The sequence below is a fragment of the Microplitis demolitor genome, chromosome 9 (assembly GCF_026212275.2).
Source record: "Microplitis demolitor isolate Queensland-Clemson2020A chromosome 9, iyMicDemo2.1a, whole genome shotgun sequence".
Classification (NCBI taxonomy): domain Eukaryota; kingdom Metazoa; phylum Arthropoda; class Insecta; order Hymenoptera; family Braconidae; genus Microplitis; species Microplitis demolitor.
This window is the reverse complement of record NC_068553.1, coordinates 5,913,897-5,934,273: the sequence shown is the minus strand read 5'-3', so window position 1 is coordinate 5,934,273 and position 20,377 is coordinate 5,913,897. Positions and strand designations below refer to the sequence as shown.

The 20,377-nt window shown below is 30.8% G+C and overlaps 1 protein-coding gene across 3 annotated transcripts in view; it reads left to right on the top strand.

The window, feature by feature from the left end:
• Window positions 1–20,377, top strand: part of LOC103580767 (transcription factor collier) — a 158,258-nt gene that overhangs the window by 25,984 nt on the left and 111,897 nt on the right. For all 3 annotated transcript variants that reach the window (XM_053741776.1, XM_053741775.1, XM_053741777.1), the window contains exons 3-4: window positions 5,711–5,774; window positions 20,302–20,357. In XM_053741776.1, coding sequence (XP_053597751.1) covers window positions 5,711–5,774; window positions 20,302–20,357 — 120 coding nt within the window. The remainder of the gene's footprint in view (window positions 1–5,710; window positions 5,775–20,301; window positions 20,358–20,377) is intronic.

Here is a 20,377-nt window from a genome sequence, read left to right as displayed (position 1 = left end):
ATCGTGGTTGTGATCACTGTACTAGAATATGTATAATTTCAGCATTTAGTTTCAATCTCGAAGTATGGTAAAAGAAGTACAGAATCTTGACGAAAAAGGCGAAAATATTGTGAAACTTAGAAGGTTGATAATAAATATTCATGTCATACGGTCGCAAAATGGCGATTCACCGATAATCTCAATGTTGCGATATAAGCCTAAAGTTTGTGGCACGAATTTACGAAAACGAGTGTAAACTTGACGTTCGAGACAAAGCCGAGGACGGTTACTACACTCGTTTTTGAAAAATACACGGAAAGGTTGGAACCCGACTGGTTACTGTTCTGCACACGACTCAGTACGGTGCCGGAAAACAATGTTCGATTATGGTGCAGCACCACACTGATTACTGTGCGGAACCTGACTGATTCGTATACGCACATCACAATTGAATCGACTAATATATAGATATACACTTAGCATGGAGTAAATCATTTTTCTTAATCAGGGTTACACGAAGTTTATAATTTCAAGTGAATAAAATCATCGTTTCATGTCATTTATTAGAAAATATATAGTTCTTAAATTTTTAATTTCTATTGTTCATTTAAATATAATAATAATATAAATTTAAATAACCTAGCTACTATCATTACCATGAATATCTTAACTTTTACTAATTTGTTCAAGGGATTTACTAGTCACTGTAGTGATTTGTTCATTAAAATATATATTTAATATTATAATGAAATGAATAATTATAGCAATTGAAAATTTTGTACTCATTAATAGCTACCAAAAATATAACATTTCAAATACAATTCGTCGATCCATCAATCACTAGCAGAAATGAGGGACCATATGTTCGTTTATCTCTTCTTATTTTTCACTCTCTTTCTCTGATGTATTCCTATCTCTATGTATGTACGTATAATATAATTCACGTGGTTAGACAGTTGCATTGCGTGGCCTCCCTATTAATAAGGGTCATGCACCGCGGACATATATTAGTCCCCACTTAGACTAAGACAGTCGCAATGTATATACATATAGAGCGAATACCCAACTTCATAGAAGATGACACACACAAGAATCGCCCCATCATCATCAAACTACGTAAATTAACATTGTTCTAGAATATATATAATTCATGCGCAAGCGCGTACATGCAAGTTTTCATGTATTTATTTTTAAGCATATTGTTTTTTGAATCGTATATATTTTTGAGCTGTATTTAGCGAATCAGATGTTCATCCCCTCTTTATTATTGGATATTTATACCCAGAAAAAAAGGTTAATTTGAATCAAGAAAAATATTGTTGGTTAAAGAAATGCCAAAGCTAGGTTCCCCAGTGCTAGGCCAAAAAAGGCCCTTTCGTTCAACTCTGGCAGCTCTTGCATGAGGTGACACCTAAATTAAAAAGTAGTTACTTGTTTCAATTTTTATTCTTTAATATCAAAGATATTTATTAGAAGCAAGATATGTTACGTAGCTGTAGCAATATTACATTTCTCAGTTAGAAAAAAAGACGAATTTCTTGGAATAAGTAACATTTTTTTAACGCAAGAACATCCGTATGTTAGAAACAAGAAAAAAAAATTATTTAAGCTAATAGATAAATTTCTAGAAAGAAAAGATATACATGGTGGAAGAAAAAGTTACCTTTGCTAGAAAGCAGCAGTGGGTGTAGTTTAGTGTTCGCCACGAGATCGCGCCCAGTCTTTCGTAGTGTCCCCGGTAAGAAATGTATTTTAGAATCATTATACTTCAAACTTGGAAGGAATTTTGACACAAGAACTCTCTTATCGTGTCACAGAGTGACAAGTTCATAATTCCATAGTAATATTGTATATTTTATATCACATAAAGGCATTTATATATACAGTGGAACCTGGATAAGAGAGACTCGAAGGGACCAAGATGTTTTTCTCACTTATCGAGGTTTCTTAATTATAGAGGGACAGTCAGACAGGCAAGGTTAAGATAATAAATGAAAAAGAAATATTTATAATTAATATATACAGAGCTAAATAATAATACCGTATTTAATGACATTGAAATTAGCTTAAAAACTCCGTTACTTTAGTTCGTTTCAAATAACTTTCCGTCAATAATTTTTTATAATGAGTAATTTGTTAAATATTTCTTTATCACCGATAGCTGAATGTTCACAATATTTGTGTAAAGTTTCCAAAGCTATTTCTGCGTCACGTTTTGTCACTTTCTCGACTTTTTCGACTGGAAAGAAATGACGATTTGTGAGCAAACACGTGACAAGTGTCTATAATACACATTGATGTACTCATACGAAAGGAATGTTGTCTTTATATGAAAATAAAAATCTTTAACTAGGAGAGTAAACCATGAATAGGTTAAAAAAAAATTCTTAGTTAGAGAGGTTCATCAGTATCACTTAAAAAGGTTTTTCGTTGTGAAGCCGGGACCAAACAAAAAGTCACAGTTATAGAGGGTTCCCACTTATCCGGGTACCACTTATTCAGGTTTTATTGTAATATGCATATGTAATTATATATAATATTTATATATGCTTATATATCTCTAAATAAGAAAAATTATTTGAAAAAATCCAAAACACTTTGAAATAATTTAAAACAATTTGGATCGACTAATACATAAACATACACTTACCATGGATTAAATCATTTTTCTCATTCAGGGATAATATCAATGTTTCCATGGATAATAATTCTCGAAATAGAAAAATAAAAAGTTTGTTCTAGATAAAACAATTAGACTTTTTCACTCATAAAATGCTTTTTTGTTCTATATTGTTCTACGAACAGATTTCTTCAACCCATTTATTGGTCCAAGGAACATTTTTTTTGTTATTTGAAATGTTTATTTTTTGGCGCGAGATGACTTATTTTCCTTAGTTAACAAACTTAATTTTTTTAGTCAAGGAATTTTTTGTTTTTATTTGAGAAATGGATTTTTCGGAGCAAAAGAATTCATAGTTTTAAACAAAAAAGAAAGTTTTTGAGTTAATAGTTTTCATAGTCTTAAATCAAGAAAAAAATTGGGATGATTACATTTCTCTTGACTCAAGCTATCTACTTGGACCGAAAAATTTGATATGATTTTAGTTTGACTAGACGGTATTTGGACTAATTGATGAATATTTGAACTAGATGTTTTGGATATTTTATCAAAATTTTAAGCTATTTTTGATCTGCTGCCTTAAAAAATAATCACGTTGCAGGAGGAGAAAAGTTTAGTTCTGAAAATTTGCCAGGACAAAACTAGATTAAATCATAGACTCGTAGTATTTTTAGGTATGGAGAATATATATAAAAAAATATTCAAGATTTCAGAACTAAATACGTTTTGTTTACCATTCATTTAGTGTCTTTTGTTTAAAAATATCAGCAGTTTACGGTAGTCTGCAATGTTCATGTTGCAGTTGGCTTGATCAAATATTTATAATATTAAATGAAAGTAATATTGAAATGTGTTAAAAATAATAATTAACTGGTAGAAATGTCAGATTAGTAAAATAGTATAAATTAAGGAAAACGTTTTCGGTAAGTAGTCACGAACTACAGGAGTCGAACACAGGTCGATTTATTTACGCGCTGGTAAAGTGCTCTATACTTATTTCGCTGTTTAAACATATGTCACCTTCCCTTTAATTTTCTATTTACTGTTAGGAACATCTCATTATGCTTAAACACCTAAATTTTGAACGGCTCTTCGTTGCAATATAATTCGTCATAGAGGATATAAATATTTTCAGAACTTTTATAATACATACTTTCTTACAAAACTTACAATGCTAGCTGCATAGGTCTGAGTTATCTCTTCTCAAGGAGAAAAGGAAAAGATGCTTTTGACGGAGTATATAATTGACAATGGTCAAATATTTACCCCGAATACTGATTTTGTATCAGTTGATTTTAATCTCTTTATATGATATCCAAAATATAGCTCGGTGATAAAAAATTAGTATCAGTTTTTTTTTCAATTTGTCACTGTACGCTGGTCATAAGTGACATGAATGGTAACTAGCAGTAGAAGTTTGACGTGTTGGCCACACGAAGGTTTGTGAGTAGTTGAAAATGCATTACCTACAATCATCTACATGGCATATGGTACTATGCACGCACCACTCGTCGTCAACCGACAGATAATAATTATGCATCGCACGCCACGATACAACATAATGACGCGACTCTTACGAACGCATCAAGAAATTAATAATTATCACGAGATACATTACTATATTACAAAATACAGACACACTATACTCCAACTGGTTACATATATATATATATATATATATATATATATATATATATGTATATATATATATATATATATGTATGTATATATATATATATAAATGAGGGTAGTGAACATTTTGTATCATATAATTTTCTTAATGTATTTATTAATTAAATTAGATTAAAACAATAAACTTAATTATTCCTAACTAGCATAAGACAAAATGAACTGATGAATCTTGTTAATTAAAAATATACTATGCGACCGTGAATTAATTAATTACAATATGTTATATTAACGAAAGTTTTAGAGGAAATTAGACTGCTCAAATCGTTCATAAAAAAAGCTATTAGTGTAGAGGATTTAAAACAACTATAAATTATATTATTTTCGATAAATTTGATACATATTTACAGCATTATCTCGACTAAAATTTTTTCCTGATTTGCGTAAAGTACTATAAAGACCTTTTTAGGTTAACATATGGTTTGCTTTAATAGGGCAAACCTTACGAGTTGATTCAGAACCATATCAGAATAGCTTTATTGTAAAAACAACTTATTTGTCATCAGGTAAACTTGATGAGATCCTTATCTGAACCACATTAGGATAGCTTTATTAAATAAAAAATTATTCACCAACGGGATATCCTGATGATTTCTTTATCAAGATCAGAGCAGGGTAGCATTCTTGCTTGCTTATCAAGCTAAAAGTTATTTCAAATTTTATTGTTACAGTGCCAGAAGGAATTTTTTCTTGACGTGCCTAAAGTACCATGGGGTTATAATTTAATAACCAATTTGACCATAAAAATTTCCAATACTTTTTAATATTTCATTTACCGGCTATAAATGAAACAGAGTACAGAAAAATAATATGTTTATATAAATAATACGTCAATTATTTCATTACGGATTTTTTAATTTTCATCAATTGTTCTTTGGTATCATATTAAATATACTATTAACACTTACGCGATCACATAGATAGGTCAACGCAGTGGGAATCATCAAAGACTTTGATCCGGAAGGTTGTGAGTTCAAGCCCAGCAGTCACCGGGTTTTTTTCATCGATAAGAAACATGCTCACTTCCTCCAAGTAATGCTCCTATTACATTAGGTTACTTCTGGACCATTAAAATTCTCTTTTTTTTCTTCGCAATTTAGTATTTCTTAAAAATAGTTACTATTAAGAGAACCTGGATAAGAATTTGACAAGAAAATCCTAGTAAGGGCCTTATGGGTCATTAGCGTTACATCCATATCAATTCTTTGTCGGGAAATCCCGATCTGGGTTTTATTTGAAATAAGGTTAATTTGATAAGGAGCTTTATAAAAAATGTTAATCACTAATTATATCATCTTCAAACGCCTCATTACGCCTTACTCTTGCTCATTCAATTCCCATGTATTATAATTATTATGATTAATGATCAGAAAATTAGGTCGAATTCCATCACAAAGAATACTTAAATGTTTTATTTTTCAGGAGTCGGAGGGACAAAAAACGAATAACGGAATTCAATATAGACTTCAACTTCTCTACGCCAATGGTAAGTAGTGAAACTGATCTAGCTATAAAACTGAATAAACTCACACACATACGCAATATATATGGGTCATTTTACGCCAAACTGTTCAGTTGTACTCAACCTCTTTCGGAGTATTAAATTTTTCCAAAAGTTTCGAAAATACAAATTTTTGTTTATTAATTACATATGGAAAATTATTTATAATTTCCACTTTTTTTCTTCTCGCAATTATAACTTAATTTCATGCAGTCTTACAATTTGAAAAATAACGATTTTAAAGAAACTACCCCGACCAGATATTTCAGTTCGTTTTTTATTAGGTCCGAATTAAGCATGACGGATTCCAAGTTCGCGCCAAATAAGGCAACCACATATGATCCCCAACACAGAAAAAAAGCACGTCCGAATCCCTGCATTATTAAGAAAAACTAATTGGGCACAAATTCGGAAACTGAACTCTCACCTATAATATACGGTAAAGTTGACCATAGGATATGGTATCGGTTACCACAGTAGTATGGAAACGATTAGTATAGTAGTATAGAAGCGATTATATAATGACAGAAATTACTTTCACAATGTGTGGGAACTATTCTGATACTGTGTAGGAATGAAACCCATATAGATAGGAATGGTTAACATAATTTATATGGGTACCATTCCTATAGTCGATTTATCAAAAAATCCTTTTATCATATGATATGAGAACTATTTTCATGATATATTGTAATTGTTACCATAAATTGATCTCCATATAACCGGGAAAAAACTTCTTTCGATGGCGACTGGAAATTTGGTCGAATTGCTTCAAATGGAAATTCACAAATATGATCCAACGTATTTGAATTCACGGAAAGCCATCAATTCGTTATCGGTTCCGTTTTACCAACCCTTTATCATATATATATATATATATATATATATATATATATATATATATTCTTTTTTTTGTTTATTGAAAAGTTTTTACTTAATTTTGGTCATTCGTACGATTGCTCTGAAGTGAGAATCAATAATTTAACTGAGGTAGAAAGAAGTGTCGGTTCGGTCATTTTGGTTGACAAAAATGCTGACACTTTGAGCAAAACATCTGGCGTGACTGCTATCGATCTATACGTCGGATACCACACACCATACCATCACCCGAGTATAAAAATAAAAAAAAAAAGACAGAGACAGTGATAGATAGAATTCGCGGCACACGCGAAAGAGTATATATAATGGGGTATGGTTGAAGAAGCGACGATGACGCTTCCATTGGCATTCTTCGTGGACACGTGGGTCTCGCAGGGCCGCTAAAAAGTTACAGAGTGATGCGATGAGATGAGTGCCCATCAAGCGATGCTGATCACAGAACATCGCCGAAACAGAGACATATTTTATGTCAATGGATGCTTGACTGCGTGATGCGGTGATGCTACTGCTACTGCAATCATTGCTATAAGCTATAGACTCTTCTTTATTTATCTTTATATAAAAAAAGTCCCACGTGCGCCGGTGACGACGACACCTAGAGAGATTTTTCGATTTCATTACTGATCTAACCGGTCTTTAATCACTGATGTGTGCATCTAAACACTTTTTAACAATATTTTTTGCCTGCATAATGTTAATATTTATATACATTATTGACTACATGAAAAAAATTTTTTATTTAGTAATTTTTTTGTTGCGTTTAAATGAATAACTCATTTAGCTATTCCATAAAATATTCATATTCGCAATTTTTTTAATTAAATCTTTTAGAAACTACATTTATTGATATCGGAATTCGCATCTAATTCGAGTTATAAGTTATAGTTTTAATAAAATGATCCTTTCATTAAAATGATACAAATCGGTCCGTCAATGAAATTCTGAGTTTTGAAAGCATTTGAAAATTGAGCTTGTACTTTTTTAACAATCATTATTATCAGAATTTCCTAAGGGCCAATATATAAAATAATGAAACTCAATTTAAGCTTCTTGGTCTTGACAATAATCCTTGAAAGATAACGATCGAAATCAATAAATAGAAACTCTCACTGAAAAAAATATTGAATATTTTTACCAGTTCATGGATAAAATTTGAGTTGAATATACATGGAGTTTGAATGCAATATAATGCTATTTTGTTTGTTTCTTAATATTTATATCTCATAGGGTGAAATACTCTTTTCAGAGTTTTTACCCTCAAGGAGTAAGAAATGAAACTGATGTTTATTCTTTCTTTCATTTAGATTTTGTTCGTCGTCGCAAGCTTACTCTCAATTCGAGGGTTATTAATAATGAAAACAAACTTTTAATTATCTAGATATTTTTAACCCGTTGGCCATAAAGTTCTGGTCCAGCACCAATCAGCAGATATCAAAAGTATATTTGTATATATTTGGAAGGTTTTATTAAGTAAATTAATAGCTTAGTATTAATTCGGTATTGACGAAAAACTTTATTTAACAATAAAGGTAGTAGTCGCACTAAAATAATCAAAGTCTTAAAAACTTTTAGAACGTTTATCTGAATCTACTGAGAAGTAGTAGTGATTCATCATCTTTTAATGGCTGTATAACATTTTCTCACCTCCGGGTGGAAAGCGTCAACTTCCGTCCTGCTGTGCAAAACGAAGTAGCCGCTTTCTGCCTCCGTCGAGGAAGAAAATAGTATGCACATCTCGGGAAGTAAATAAGAAAGCCTCAGATCACATGTTTGTTGACCTGGGCTTCACCTCGGCCAAAAGTTACATACGATTTGAAGCATTTCTTACTTTACTTCCCTAGTTGTGTAATATGCTATTCTTTAATTGATTCTCATTAATTTATTGACAAAGTGAGAATAATTTGTCGCTTACTTTATCCACAACGTACGCTGCAGTCGATACAGTTCTTCCCACCATACACTCTGCATCCTGCCAAAAGATTGAATTAGCAAGACACGAAATCCCGTGTACTCGAACGTGTAGGTAGAGCTTAATTCTCTAACTTGTTGTCGTACTTGAAAAGTGAAAGTTCAAATAAGTAACGACCGTAACCGACGATTGTCGAATCTAATCAATCACCTATCTAGTTTTGTAAGTGGTAACAACACTTACGTATATACATGGGGCAATCTTCGCCAAATTAAGTACCGTCTGAATTTAAATCTCTCATTCTTTTCAAACTTTATATTGTTTAGAAGTAGACAAAACTATACTCCACGGTTTTTTTTTTAAATTTTTCTTTTTAACAACCTTTTCACAAAATATTAATTTTTGGAAAATTACAATATTTTGTTTTTAAAAGCCTGTAACTTCACGAAAAATTAATTGAATTAGAAGTTTTTATATTTAAAATTGTTTTTAAACGCACTCTTGATATATAAAATTGAAAAAATATTTAGGATGTTATTATGTACTGTAAGTTTTGAAGATTCAACAATGAATTGTCATTTACAGTAATAAATACACTGATTACAAATATTCAAAATTTTTTACAGAATATAAATACATATACATTAGGGTGCTTCGTTTCCGGCGAAAGTATTTTTTTCGTTGCTCATCGAGCAAAATATTGTTTTTTATGCTAAAACAAAAATTCTTGCCAAGTTTGAGTTCTTAATTCCAATCCTAAGTACTTTCCATTTGATTTCAAAGATTTCCCATTCAAAATACACGTAAATTAAATAACTTTTTTTTTTAACTTTCTAATACTCAGCTGTGTTTAAAGATATTGACGTGGTTTTGGTCGCAAACTGTTGGGTAGTTGGTGTTCTTCAAAAGTGCCCATAGTAACTTAGCTGTAGTTCCAGCTGTTTCACTTGTGTCCGCTGAGGAAGTCATTTTTCCTATGAAATTGACCTTTGTTGGCTTGCAAAACGTAAACCAATGAATGCACACCAAAAATGTAAACGGGAATTTTATAGGAAATTTTATTTCCTTCAAAAAAAGTCTTATGAGTCAATTCGCTATAGTCCATAGTTTCCGAGTTATAGGAGTTTTAATAGTTTAAAAAATAAAATATTAATTGTCATTGTTTTTTTTTAATATTTTATTTTTTAAATTATTAAGACTCCTATAACTCGGAAACTATGGACTTTAGCGACTTGATTCATAGGACTTTTTTTAAAAGGAATAAAATTTCCAACAAAATTTCAACAAACATTTTCAATGTTCTTTCATCGGTTTACGTTCTGCAAGCCAACAAAAGTCAATTTCACAGGAGAAATGACTTCCTTAGCGGACACAAGTGAAACAGCTGGAATTACAGCTAAATTACTATGGGCACTCTTGAAGAACACCAACTACCCAACAATTTGCGACCAAAACCGCGTCAATATTATTGAACGCAGCTGAGTATCAGAAAGTTAAAAAAAAGTAATTTAATTTACGTGTATTTTAAATGGGAATACTTGGAAATCAAATGGAAAGTACTTAGGATTGGAATTAAGAACTCAAACTTGGCAGGAATTTTTGTTTTAGCATAAAAAATAATATTTTGCTTGATGAGCAACGAAAAAAATACTTTCGCTGGAAACGAAGCACCCTAATATTCATATACATATAACTGTGAACAATCCTACCAAAAATTGAAAGAACGAAAAAATTTTTTAAGCGATTTTTGAGAGGCTGTATTTTCACAAGAAAAAACTCGAGACAAAAATTTTCTAAATTTATTTATTTAATTAATAGGGTTTTTTTTCGCTATAAAATTTGTTAAAAAACCATATTGAAGAATTGTTGGATGTTCGATAGTTTTGAGAATTATAGGTCACAGTTGTCATTTGATTGTACTTTCACTCTTGAACTACAAGAAAGCCATATTTAATTAAATGTTACAATGAAATAATACAGAATTAGAAAAGCTCCCGCGTAAAATACACCAATACAAAATAAAAAATTTACAATAGTGACTAGATCATGGCCCAATAGCAACGATAGCTAAAAATGAAAAGGAAATCAAGCACTTACGATTCACTGTTAACATTCACATACTTGTAGTCACTAATTCTTATCTTTGTTTTTGTTACCTTTACTGTATTACGTTGTTGAAATGAAAAAAGTAGTTGTTTTTATTTAATTAGCTGATTTTATTATTTTAATTAAAATTATATTTATAATAAATTCATCGAAATTTATATCATGTAACATTGATAGTTTATAATTACAATGTAATTAATTTAAGATTGATCAATTTCTAACTGATTTAAATTTTATAGAAAGAAAAAACGTTTCCACTCGAAAAAAATTTTGAATTCAATTAGCGGCTGAATACACTGGAAAATTCGATTTCCTATTTAAATAGCATGAAAAATTTATTCTCGGTGACAACTAGTTTTTCAGTATTTATAAGATTTTTTTTAAAATAATAAGTAAATAATGAGGAAAGCTTTTTTTGCAAAGGATAAGGTTTGCTCTGGTTACCGAGCTCAGGCTTAGCCCAAGTATGTAAAACCTCGGGCCAAACTTGTAAACTAGCCTTAGCCCAGCCTTGGTAGAAGCCTGGAATGATATCACAAGGCCAGTCCTGTTTGCTAGACCTGGCCCATGCTTCGTTGCCAGTTCTGGTCCAGGCTTCATTACCAGATCTGGCCCATGGTCCGTGGCCAGGCCTAGCCCATGCTTCGTTGCCAGACCTGGCCCATACATCGACAAAACAAATAAATTTAATTTAAGACCCAAGCCTGGGTCACCGTTGAATGGCCAAGGCTAGGTTACCTAGTTTTGGTCCAAGCTCGGGTAATCATTGTAACGGCCAAGGCTAGGTTACCTAGTCCTGGTCTAGACTCTGGTAATAATTGGGATGGTCAGGACTGCGTACCAAATCTTGAACCAAGCATGGGTAAATATAGGTGTGCCAAAGCTAGGTTCCCCAGTGCTGGGCCAAGTAGGGCCCCGTCGTTCAACTCTGGCAGTTCCTGCATGGGTGTCCTTACTGAGAAAAAAAAATTAAATTCAAGTAATTATTCTTCTTGTTTTTAAAACATTCAAAATTAGTAATTGTTTTCTAAAATGAAATTGATAGTTATTCTTTTAGAAAACTATTGCTTCACTTCATTAGTAAATTTCTGGAACCAAGATTTACTTAAGGTCAGCAAATATTTCTCCAGTTTAGATGATACGTTCTCAAATTTAGTACAATTAAAAACTTCAATAAAGCGATTATTTGGTTAAATAAAAAAAAAATAAATTGAAGACAGATATAATTAAAAAATAAAAAAAAATTCCTGCATTAAAATAAAAATTTATTTTTATAACGAAGTGAAATTTCTCCTTGATACTGATAAAAATATATAGTATATCAATTCTTTCAAGAGCTATTCCTATAAACTATTACATATTCTAATTTTAATAATTAGTTGTGTAAATTATTGTTTAAGATGACAAACATCGATGAATAACTTAAAAGAGTTTATTGAAAACATGATTTTGAATAAGCCAGCGTGACTGAGCATGCTGACGTGCAGGCCATTAGTCTCACGTGATCGGTCTAGGTTCGAATCTTAGGTAGGGTATAATTATTTGTTTACAAAAACAATGTTTCATAGAGCACATAACTAATCAGAACAACATTAGATAAGAGTGAAGCATGTATAATATTACTTTTTTGCCAAAATCAAATTTTTTCCTAGTATTAAGCAAGTAAATAAAAAAACTATCATGAAGTAATCATTTTATTTATTAACAAAAAATAATTGCTTGGCTCTAATTATGTATCCAAAATACTTAAATGAAGCTTTTTTTCTTGTAAATATACATTTTTTTCTTTCAGTGTAGATCAAGAGTTATAATAATGTCTATATTAAATTATAAATTCCATGTATATCTACAAAATTTGAATTAACAATTTTCATGTAAAGTCAATAAATTCAAAATAATATGTGATTTTTCATTCACTTTTATCGAAGTCAACCTTTAGAGCTCTGTAACTTGAGAAATATTGTTTATACAAACTTGATTCCTATACATTTTTTTATAACTCATTTTATACCCTATAAAAGCTTTATACTAATTTTTTCAAAAACAATTTATAAATACCGCAAAATCGAGTTGAAACCACAAACGTAATTTCTTCATATTATTTGAATAGGAAATCGAATCTTCAATGCGCTAAACCTCTAATTAACTGAAAATTTTTTATTAGCCACGAGAATACTTTTTTTTTTCTCTAAATTATGAGATCTTTAACTAGGACAGATAAAACAAAATGTTGCCCAAAAATGAAACACCCTAATATATCTTTATATTTATATGAATTTAGATAATCTGGTAATAAGACCTCAATCCAGTGGTTAAGTAATCTCTCATACTCGCAAGAGCAATTCAGATAAATACATGTCTACAGAGCCCGCGGAATTTGGTCGTCTGTACATGATATTGGTTACCTTGGTGTACTATATACGATAAGCCATGTAATTCCAATATAAGATTCGGGGTCTAAGTTATCAGCGTTAGTATATATACATCCTACACCGTGGATTACAACGGCTCGACTAAAACTATCTCACAAATTACTTCGAGAAACTATCGTAGCTTACTGAAAGTTATTCACTGGACAGCAGATAACTACAACAACTATGTTCTTATTCCCTACGAAACCGTCTTTATTCGCTATTAACATTCTCGTTTTTATTGATGTACACTATGTTCTTGTGTAGAATACGTTATGAATACTCTTATAGAAGCTGCTCAATAATATCTTCGTTTATTAAATGCATTCGATGACTGCAAGGACCACACAGAATAACTACGAAAAAGTCTACCCAGGTTCAATGATAAAAAGTAAACGAAGGAGAGAGAAAAACGAAATTTAGGGATAATGTTTAACATAGTAGAAATAAGACTAAAAAGAGTATTCACGATGACTGAATAACTATAAGATACTCTGCTGCTGCAGTGCACGAGTATTATTCCATTTCCTGATCCTGCTTTTGATGAACTGTGATCCATTAGCATAACTAGGAGATATCTTTGGCTTTTTAGTTATGGTGAATGGATGAGTAAAATGAGTGGATAATAATAAGAATGATAGTAAATATATATATATTTCTATATAAAATAAAAGAGAATAAAAACAAGAGAAGCTAAACGAAAAAGTGGATCTTCTTTTCAAGGATGATGATCGACTTGTTGCGGGCCATAATCAGTGATTTAGTATTGGATGATACTTTTACTTTTCTTTCTATTGTTGGTTGATATGTGTATTCCCGTCGTTCTCAACATTGTCCGCACATTGATATACACAAACAAGCACAAAGATAGACACAAAAGAAACAGCGACCTGTGGATGGAGAACGGCAATCCGTGGAACACGTCATGCGAGGATAAGGAGACCCGATGAGATGATGGAGACAAAAAGAGATTAAGCGCCAGATATGGAGAGACTTTGCCATCTCTCGAATGCCAGAGATCGCTCCTTATTTATTATTTAATTATAGATTTATTGGTTGCTACGAACGATGGGAGATTGGTGATATGCTATGACGTTGAACATCAACGTGAACAAGGACTACAACCAACGAATACATGATACTTCTGACAGCAAAGTAGAGAACTTGAAGTTAAAAACTGATTCCCAGTAGTAAGAAGTCAGATTTCTAAACGTACATCAAATTTCTAACAAACTTCTATCAACTGTTATTGTTGTAACTTCTTATTATATTTGTATAAACTGCAGCTACGAAGTATTAATAGTATAAGTGACCGATTATATAGATTTAATGATTTATTGCAACCAAATTTTTGAACGAATAAATTTTTATACATTAAATATTCATCCATTACGCTTTAAGCAGTTTCTTCTGGTGCGATAATATTGATGACGATTTAAATTAATCAATTAAAGATTAATTCCAGAATAATCCTTTCAGAATAATATCATCTGGCTCATAATAAGAAAAAATAAAATAAAATATCCCAACATAAGGTAATCTATACATCGGCTAGTGATATTGTGTGGAATTAGAACGAATGTATGATTGGAAAGATCAGAAATAGTTCAGGTACAGTAGAAGAAGGAATAAAAGAAAAATGAGAAGAAGAAGGAAAGGATCGAGAAGATCATGTGGATAGAAAGCTAATAAAGCTTACAATGTATATAGAGTGAAAAATTGCTGATGTTATGGGTAAAGTAGACTACTAGATCGTCCCGCAACAGTCGTTGTCGTTAAGAAAGACTCAAAGCTTCTTAAAATGTTCGTATCATGATGAAAATACCATCAATCGAACTTTCTGAACATTTAAATTTATATTACACATATATATATTAGATCGATTCAAAAAAATTGACTATTTTTTTTTTTTTATCAAGGACACACACTCAAAAGTTTCAGTAGGATAAAAGAAGACGTCAGTTAAAATTCGAGCCATTAACATTAATATTCAATACTCCTTGATTGCTATAGGAAGAAAAAATTTTAAGTTTGGAATTTTATATCTCCGTAATGACGTATTGTACAAATAAGCCCAGGATATAATTTTGTAGGAAATTTAACGCTCTACAAAAAAGGACTTTTATAATATTTTGATAAATCCATAAGTTCAAGAGTTATTTAAGCTTGAAGTCAAATTTATAATGAATTTCATCTTGATCTTCTTACTTTCCCAGCAAAACTATTAGATTTATCACAGAATGTCATAGGACTTTTTTTTGTAGCCCCTTGCGGTTTTCATGATACGGTTTAAACACTGTATTCAAAGAGCATAAACGTAGTCGATAGCAAGTAGTTTTACCGTATGTACACGGTATATTTGTGAAATTTAATTACGGTATTCTTATAGAGCTAATACTGCGATTATATGGAGCTTATACGGTATTTCTACCGTATTAATATGTTATTTCTACCGTAGTAATACGGTACTTCTAGTGTATAAATACGACATTTCTATAATATTAATACTTCATTTCTATGATATTAATACAAAATTTTTACCGTAATAGTACAGCATTTATACTGTAATAGTATCGTATTTCTACCGTAATAATTTGACATTCATAATATAATAATACGGCATTTATACGGATTTCACACGTCAATTCTATTGATTTAAGGTAGTTGTTAAGTGATGGACATAGTGTTAGAAAGTTCCAAAATTTTTTATACTTGTTAAGGGTATTAAGATACAATTACCATTAAAATTTGAAGTCGATTGACCATCTCTAATTCGAGATATTTATAATCAAAGTTCGGATCATTAACATTGCGAGCAACGAGGAGTATGCGTTTCAAGCCACGTTCGTGATTCTAATGAAAAAACTAACAGTCAGAAACTTTTGAAAAACTAACAAAAAATTAATGAGTTTGTCCTGAATTTTTTAAAAAATAAAAAAAAAGTATTCACCATCTCATGATTGAGATATAGCAACGCAAAGTTCAAAGATAAATGAAAAAATATACATATCGGTGAATTAGAAAAAAACAATCTGACAACGCTGTATGCAAGTATGCACAGTACTATTTGAGTGTGAAAATGAACTGTATTTTTTTATTCAACAATTGAAAGCAGAACATAGTGAAAAGATGAGTCATTTAAAAAATCAACTAGTAGTAAGACACATTGTATCTGTTATAGAATTTGAAGATCGCTTTTTAATAAAACTGAAAGATATGAAAAATATTTTTAAGCTTGTAAAAGTCAGAGACGGCATAATCACCATATAAATGCAGCATAACCGCCATATTTATACAGTATAAACCACGTATAAATACGGTGTAAATGAGGTATAGCAACCGTATAAGTACAGTGTAACCAACGTTTAAATACAGCATAATAACCATATAAATGGAGTATAATCATCGTACAAATACGGTATAGTAAGGGCGAAAATTCTTGCTTCAAAAAAACAATTAAAAATAATTAGAACTGATTCAAAACAATTTAAAACGATTCAATTTTACTACTTTATAGATATGCATTCATCACTGAGTGAATCGTTTTCTTCGATCGGGGATATGATATAACCACAGTATAAATGCAGTATAGACCTTATATAAATTTGATATAAACACAATATATTTACGGTATTAAAACGGTAATAAAATTTCACAAACATACCGCATTTATACCGTGGATATACTGTAATAATACTCATACCTAAAAAATATTACGGGAATACTCTCCGATAAAGTTTTTTTAAAATTCTGCATTTTTTTCTAGTTATTACTATTTTAATATCAAGATCTTAAAATCGATCCGAACACTATATTTTTTAAGAGCTTTACATTAACATGGTAATAACTATAAAACAATGCAGAATTTTTAAAACCATTATTTGAGATAATTTGTAAAAATTAAAATTGTCTACAAAAAAGGTCTCATGACATTTTGTGATAAGTCTAATAGTTTTTCTGGGAACGTAAGAAGATCTCAAAATGTACTATAAATTTGAGTTCAAGCTCAAATAACTTTTGAGCAGATCGATTCATGAAAAAATCGGAAGAGATCTTTTCTATAGAGCATTAAATTTCCTACAAAATTTTTAAAATGGATAAAGGAATTTTTTTTTCGTTTTATCTTGAATTCTACAAAATTCTATAATAATTGGAACCGAAAATCGAGGTTTCTTGTATTTCTATATTTTAGGTTTATAATCTTTCGAAATTATACTAGACTACAAAATTTTTCTAAATAATTTAATTTTTCTCAACTTTAAAGCTCAGCTCTATAATTTTCTTTCTATGAGTTCTATTAAAACGTCTCTAAGGACCATTTTCATAGATAATTTAATTCTCTATAAGAACTTTCATTGCATAATAATAAAAAAAAAAATCCTGCTTGTTAACGAAAAAAAAATAAAAATTTTTTCATTCTAAAAATTCGACCTTTTCCCTCTAAGTTTCAACTCCCATAACTTTTTTTGTATCATTTTTAAGCATATTACAAAAAATACTTTTTTTGTAGAAAATTTAATTTTCAACAAGATCTCTAAATTCAAAAATCGGAAAAAAATCTTTTTGTGACAGATACTTGAAATCTACGACATTTAGCGCCTATAGCTGGCAGCTAAAAATATTAGATAAGATACAGCTGGTAAAAAAGATATCTAATTGTTCTAAAAGTGACGTCATCGTTGGATCAAAAAATATTTTTTGGTTACATGTGCGGTAGCAAACGACCAAAAAATATCGAAGTAACTTAACGAGCCATTTTGTGACAAAATTTATCATCATTTTAATTCGTCCACTTACCGACTTCTCTCTAATTTTCAACTAATACTCAAAACAATCTTACCAAATAAATAAACGCGGATTTATAACCTGCATTTATAGGCACTAGATGTAGTAAATTTCAAATATCTGTCACAAAAACTAATGTATTTATCTAGTACAATCGGGTCTAAGACGCTCGTGTGTTGGTACCCTCGCCTTCGCCTCGGGCACCAATCTTCACACTCGCGTCTTAAACACGATCGCACTCGATAGATAAACTACTATTTTGACATTGTTATTTACGAAATATGAATATTATTGCAGTCGAAATTTTCAGTCATGTTAAACAAAATTAAAATTAAGATTGGTTACTAGGATGAAATGAACGGCATTTTTTGTTTTGTATATATTTTTCATCGCTTGTAATTCATCTAAGGATAATTAAATAAAATCGAGTTTGCGATCACCTCTCGAGTCAAAATTTAAGCTCTACTCCAATCCGATTAGGCGCTGACTAGAAACTTATTAAGTACTTTCAAGTGCTCAAGTACTATTAAGGATCTAATAAGCTATTGCTTTTTGAAAAATGAGGATCTAGATGGAACCCGAATGTTGTAAAATATATTATCCCAATACTTTTATAAATTCTAACATTTGTTCGATAATGTTTTTAACTCTTTCCAGGTACTACTGATAATTAATAATCTGTAATAATATTTTTCATTCTTCATTTTTTCTTCTAAGATCTTTCGAAAACTCTGAGGTTCTGGTATGGTCGCTTTAGATTCTTAAAAAAACTTATAGGTCGCTAATCGAACTTAAAATTAATAAAAGTTTTTTTTTAATTCCACGAACTTGATTTCGACTTTCAAGTGGCTTCCTAACTCTTCAATTCCTATCAAATCGTCAGTACATTTACTTTCTTTAGGTAGATGTAGAAATGTTAATATGTTGTTTGTCCTTATAACGGATTTTTCATCGAAAGTCGTCATAACTTATCATAATCAACAGAGCGGGTTCCAAAAATACAACTTGTTTATATTTTTATATAAATACCGGCCATCACCCGCAGCTTGGTTGCTGTGAAGTATGTGATTTTTATGTTGTTGGTGAAAACTTTGGTATAATCTCCCTCGAAGTTGCTTTTTGAAAAGTTACCAGCAATGGTAGATGATTATGAGTATAAGGAATTTTTCTTCCAATGTTTGAGTCTGTATGTATTGATGTTAAAAAACAGGGGTATTCCAGATAGGACATCACTTTCATGTTATTTAAGTTCTGGTTAAGTACTGACGAGTTCTATTGTACGTAGCCTGAGTACTAATTCACGTGGACTTAAAGCTTGACTCCGGGATAGCTAAATTGTTTTAAGACGTCAAAATTAATCAAATGGTTAGTATGATTGAATGATTCACAATACCAATGACCATACGAATATTTCTTGAAAAATTATGTTTACGAGTTAATATCTTGTTAAAAAGTTACGCTGTCTCGAATCCGATTAAGGATTTTTAATTTTCCACTAAAGTCGAAAAAAAAAAAACTGTCTATCGGTTGACCCTGCGGGCCAGCTCCAAAACTTTCCGCTGTTTTCGAGCTAATTGAACTCGAAAATAGTTTTGTAAGCCGTTGTTTTCGAAAAAAAGGTTTTTTACCATGTTTCTCCAACGACATCTCACATTCGAATTGACCGATTAAGACGTTTGAAATGGCAAACGACACGCCTCATTGAGTTCTAAAGCCAATCAGATTTTAGAATTGATTTATTTAGAAGTTTTTGAGAAATTTAAAAAATACTAAAAAAAAAATTTTTTTTTTTAATTCTTTCGACAACAATTTCTCTTGAACGAATGAACCGATTTTATAGTTGAGGTTGCATTCGACGCTGCTGATAAAGCTTTAGAGCTGATTAGATTTTGGAATTAATCCATCAAGCACATTAGAAGTTATGCAAAAAAACGTTTTCGAAAAATTTGTATTTTTGGAATATCTCTGAACGAGTCCTATCGATCAAGTTCAATTTTTCACAACTTGTAGATATGAACAAGCCGTGTCAAATGCCACCTTGACGGCCAAAATCGGTTTATCCGTTCAAAAGTTATAGATATTTACATACATACATACAAACACTCGGACAACATCTTGAAATTAGTCAAAATAACTTCCGAGAACCTCTAATCGTCAAGATCTGTTAGAAATTTGATTTTCGAAAATCGGACCGAAACCAATAACTTCCTAAATTGTTTAATATTTTCAATTTTCTTAGCGGGAAGTCAAAAATAAAACTGTTAATTTAAATATGATTTTCGGAAATTTAGTGAAAAATTTTCGGGTTGACCCGCAAACTCAAGGCATTATCCGTTTTTTTATCAATGTTTAAACTTGAGATTAATATTTACTCAAAATAATTAAATGTTTTTTTATGCAATAAATTTTGTTTATTCCGCAGGTCACAGACAAGAGCAAGATATCTACGTTAGACTTATCGATTCGTCGACAAAACAGGTAAAATATATTAACCATTT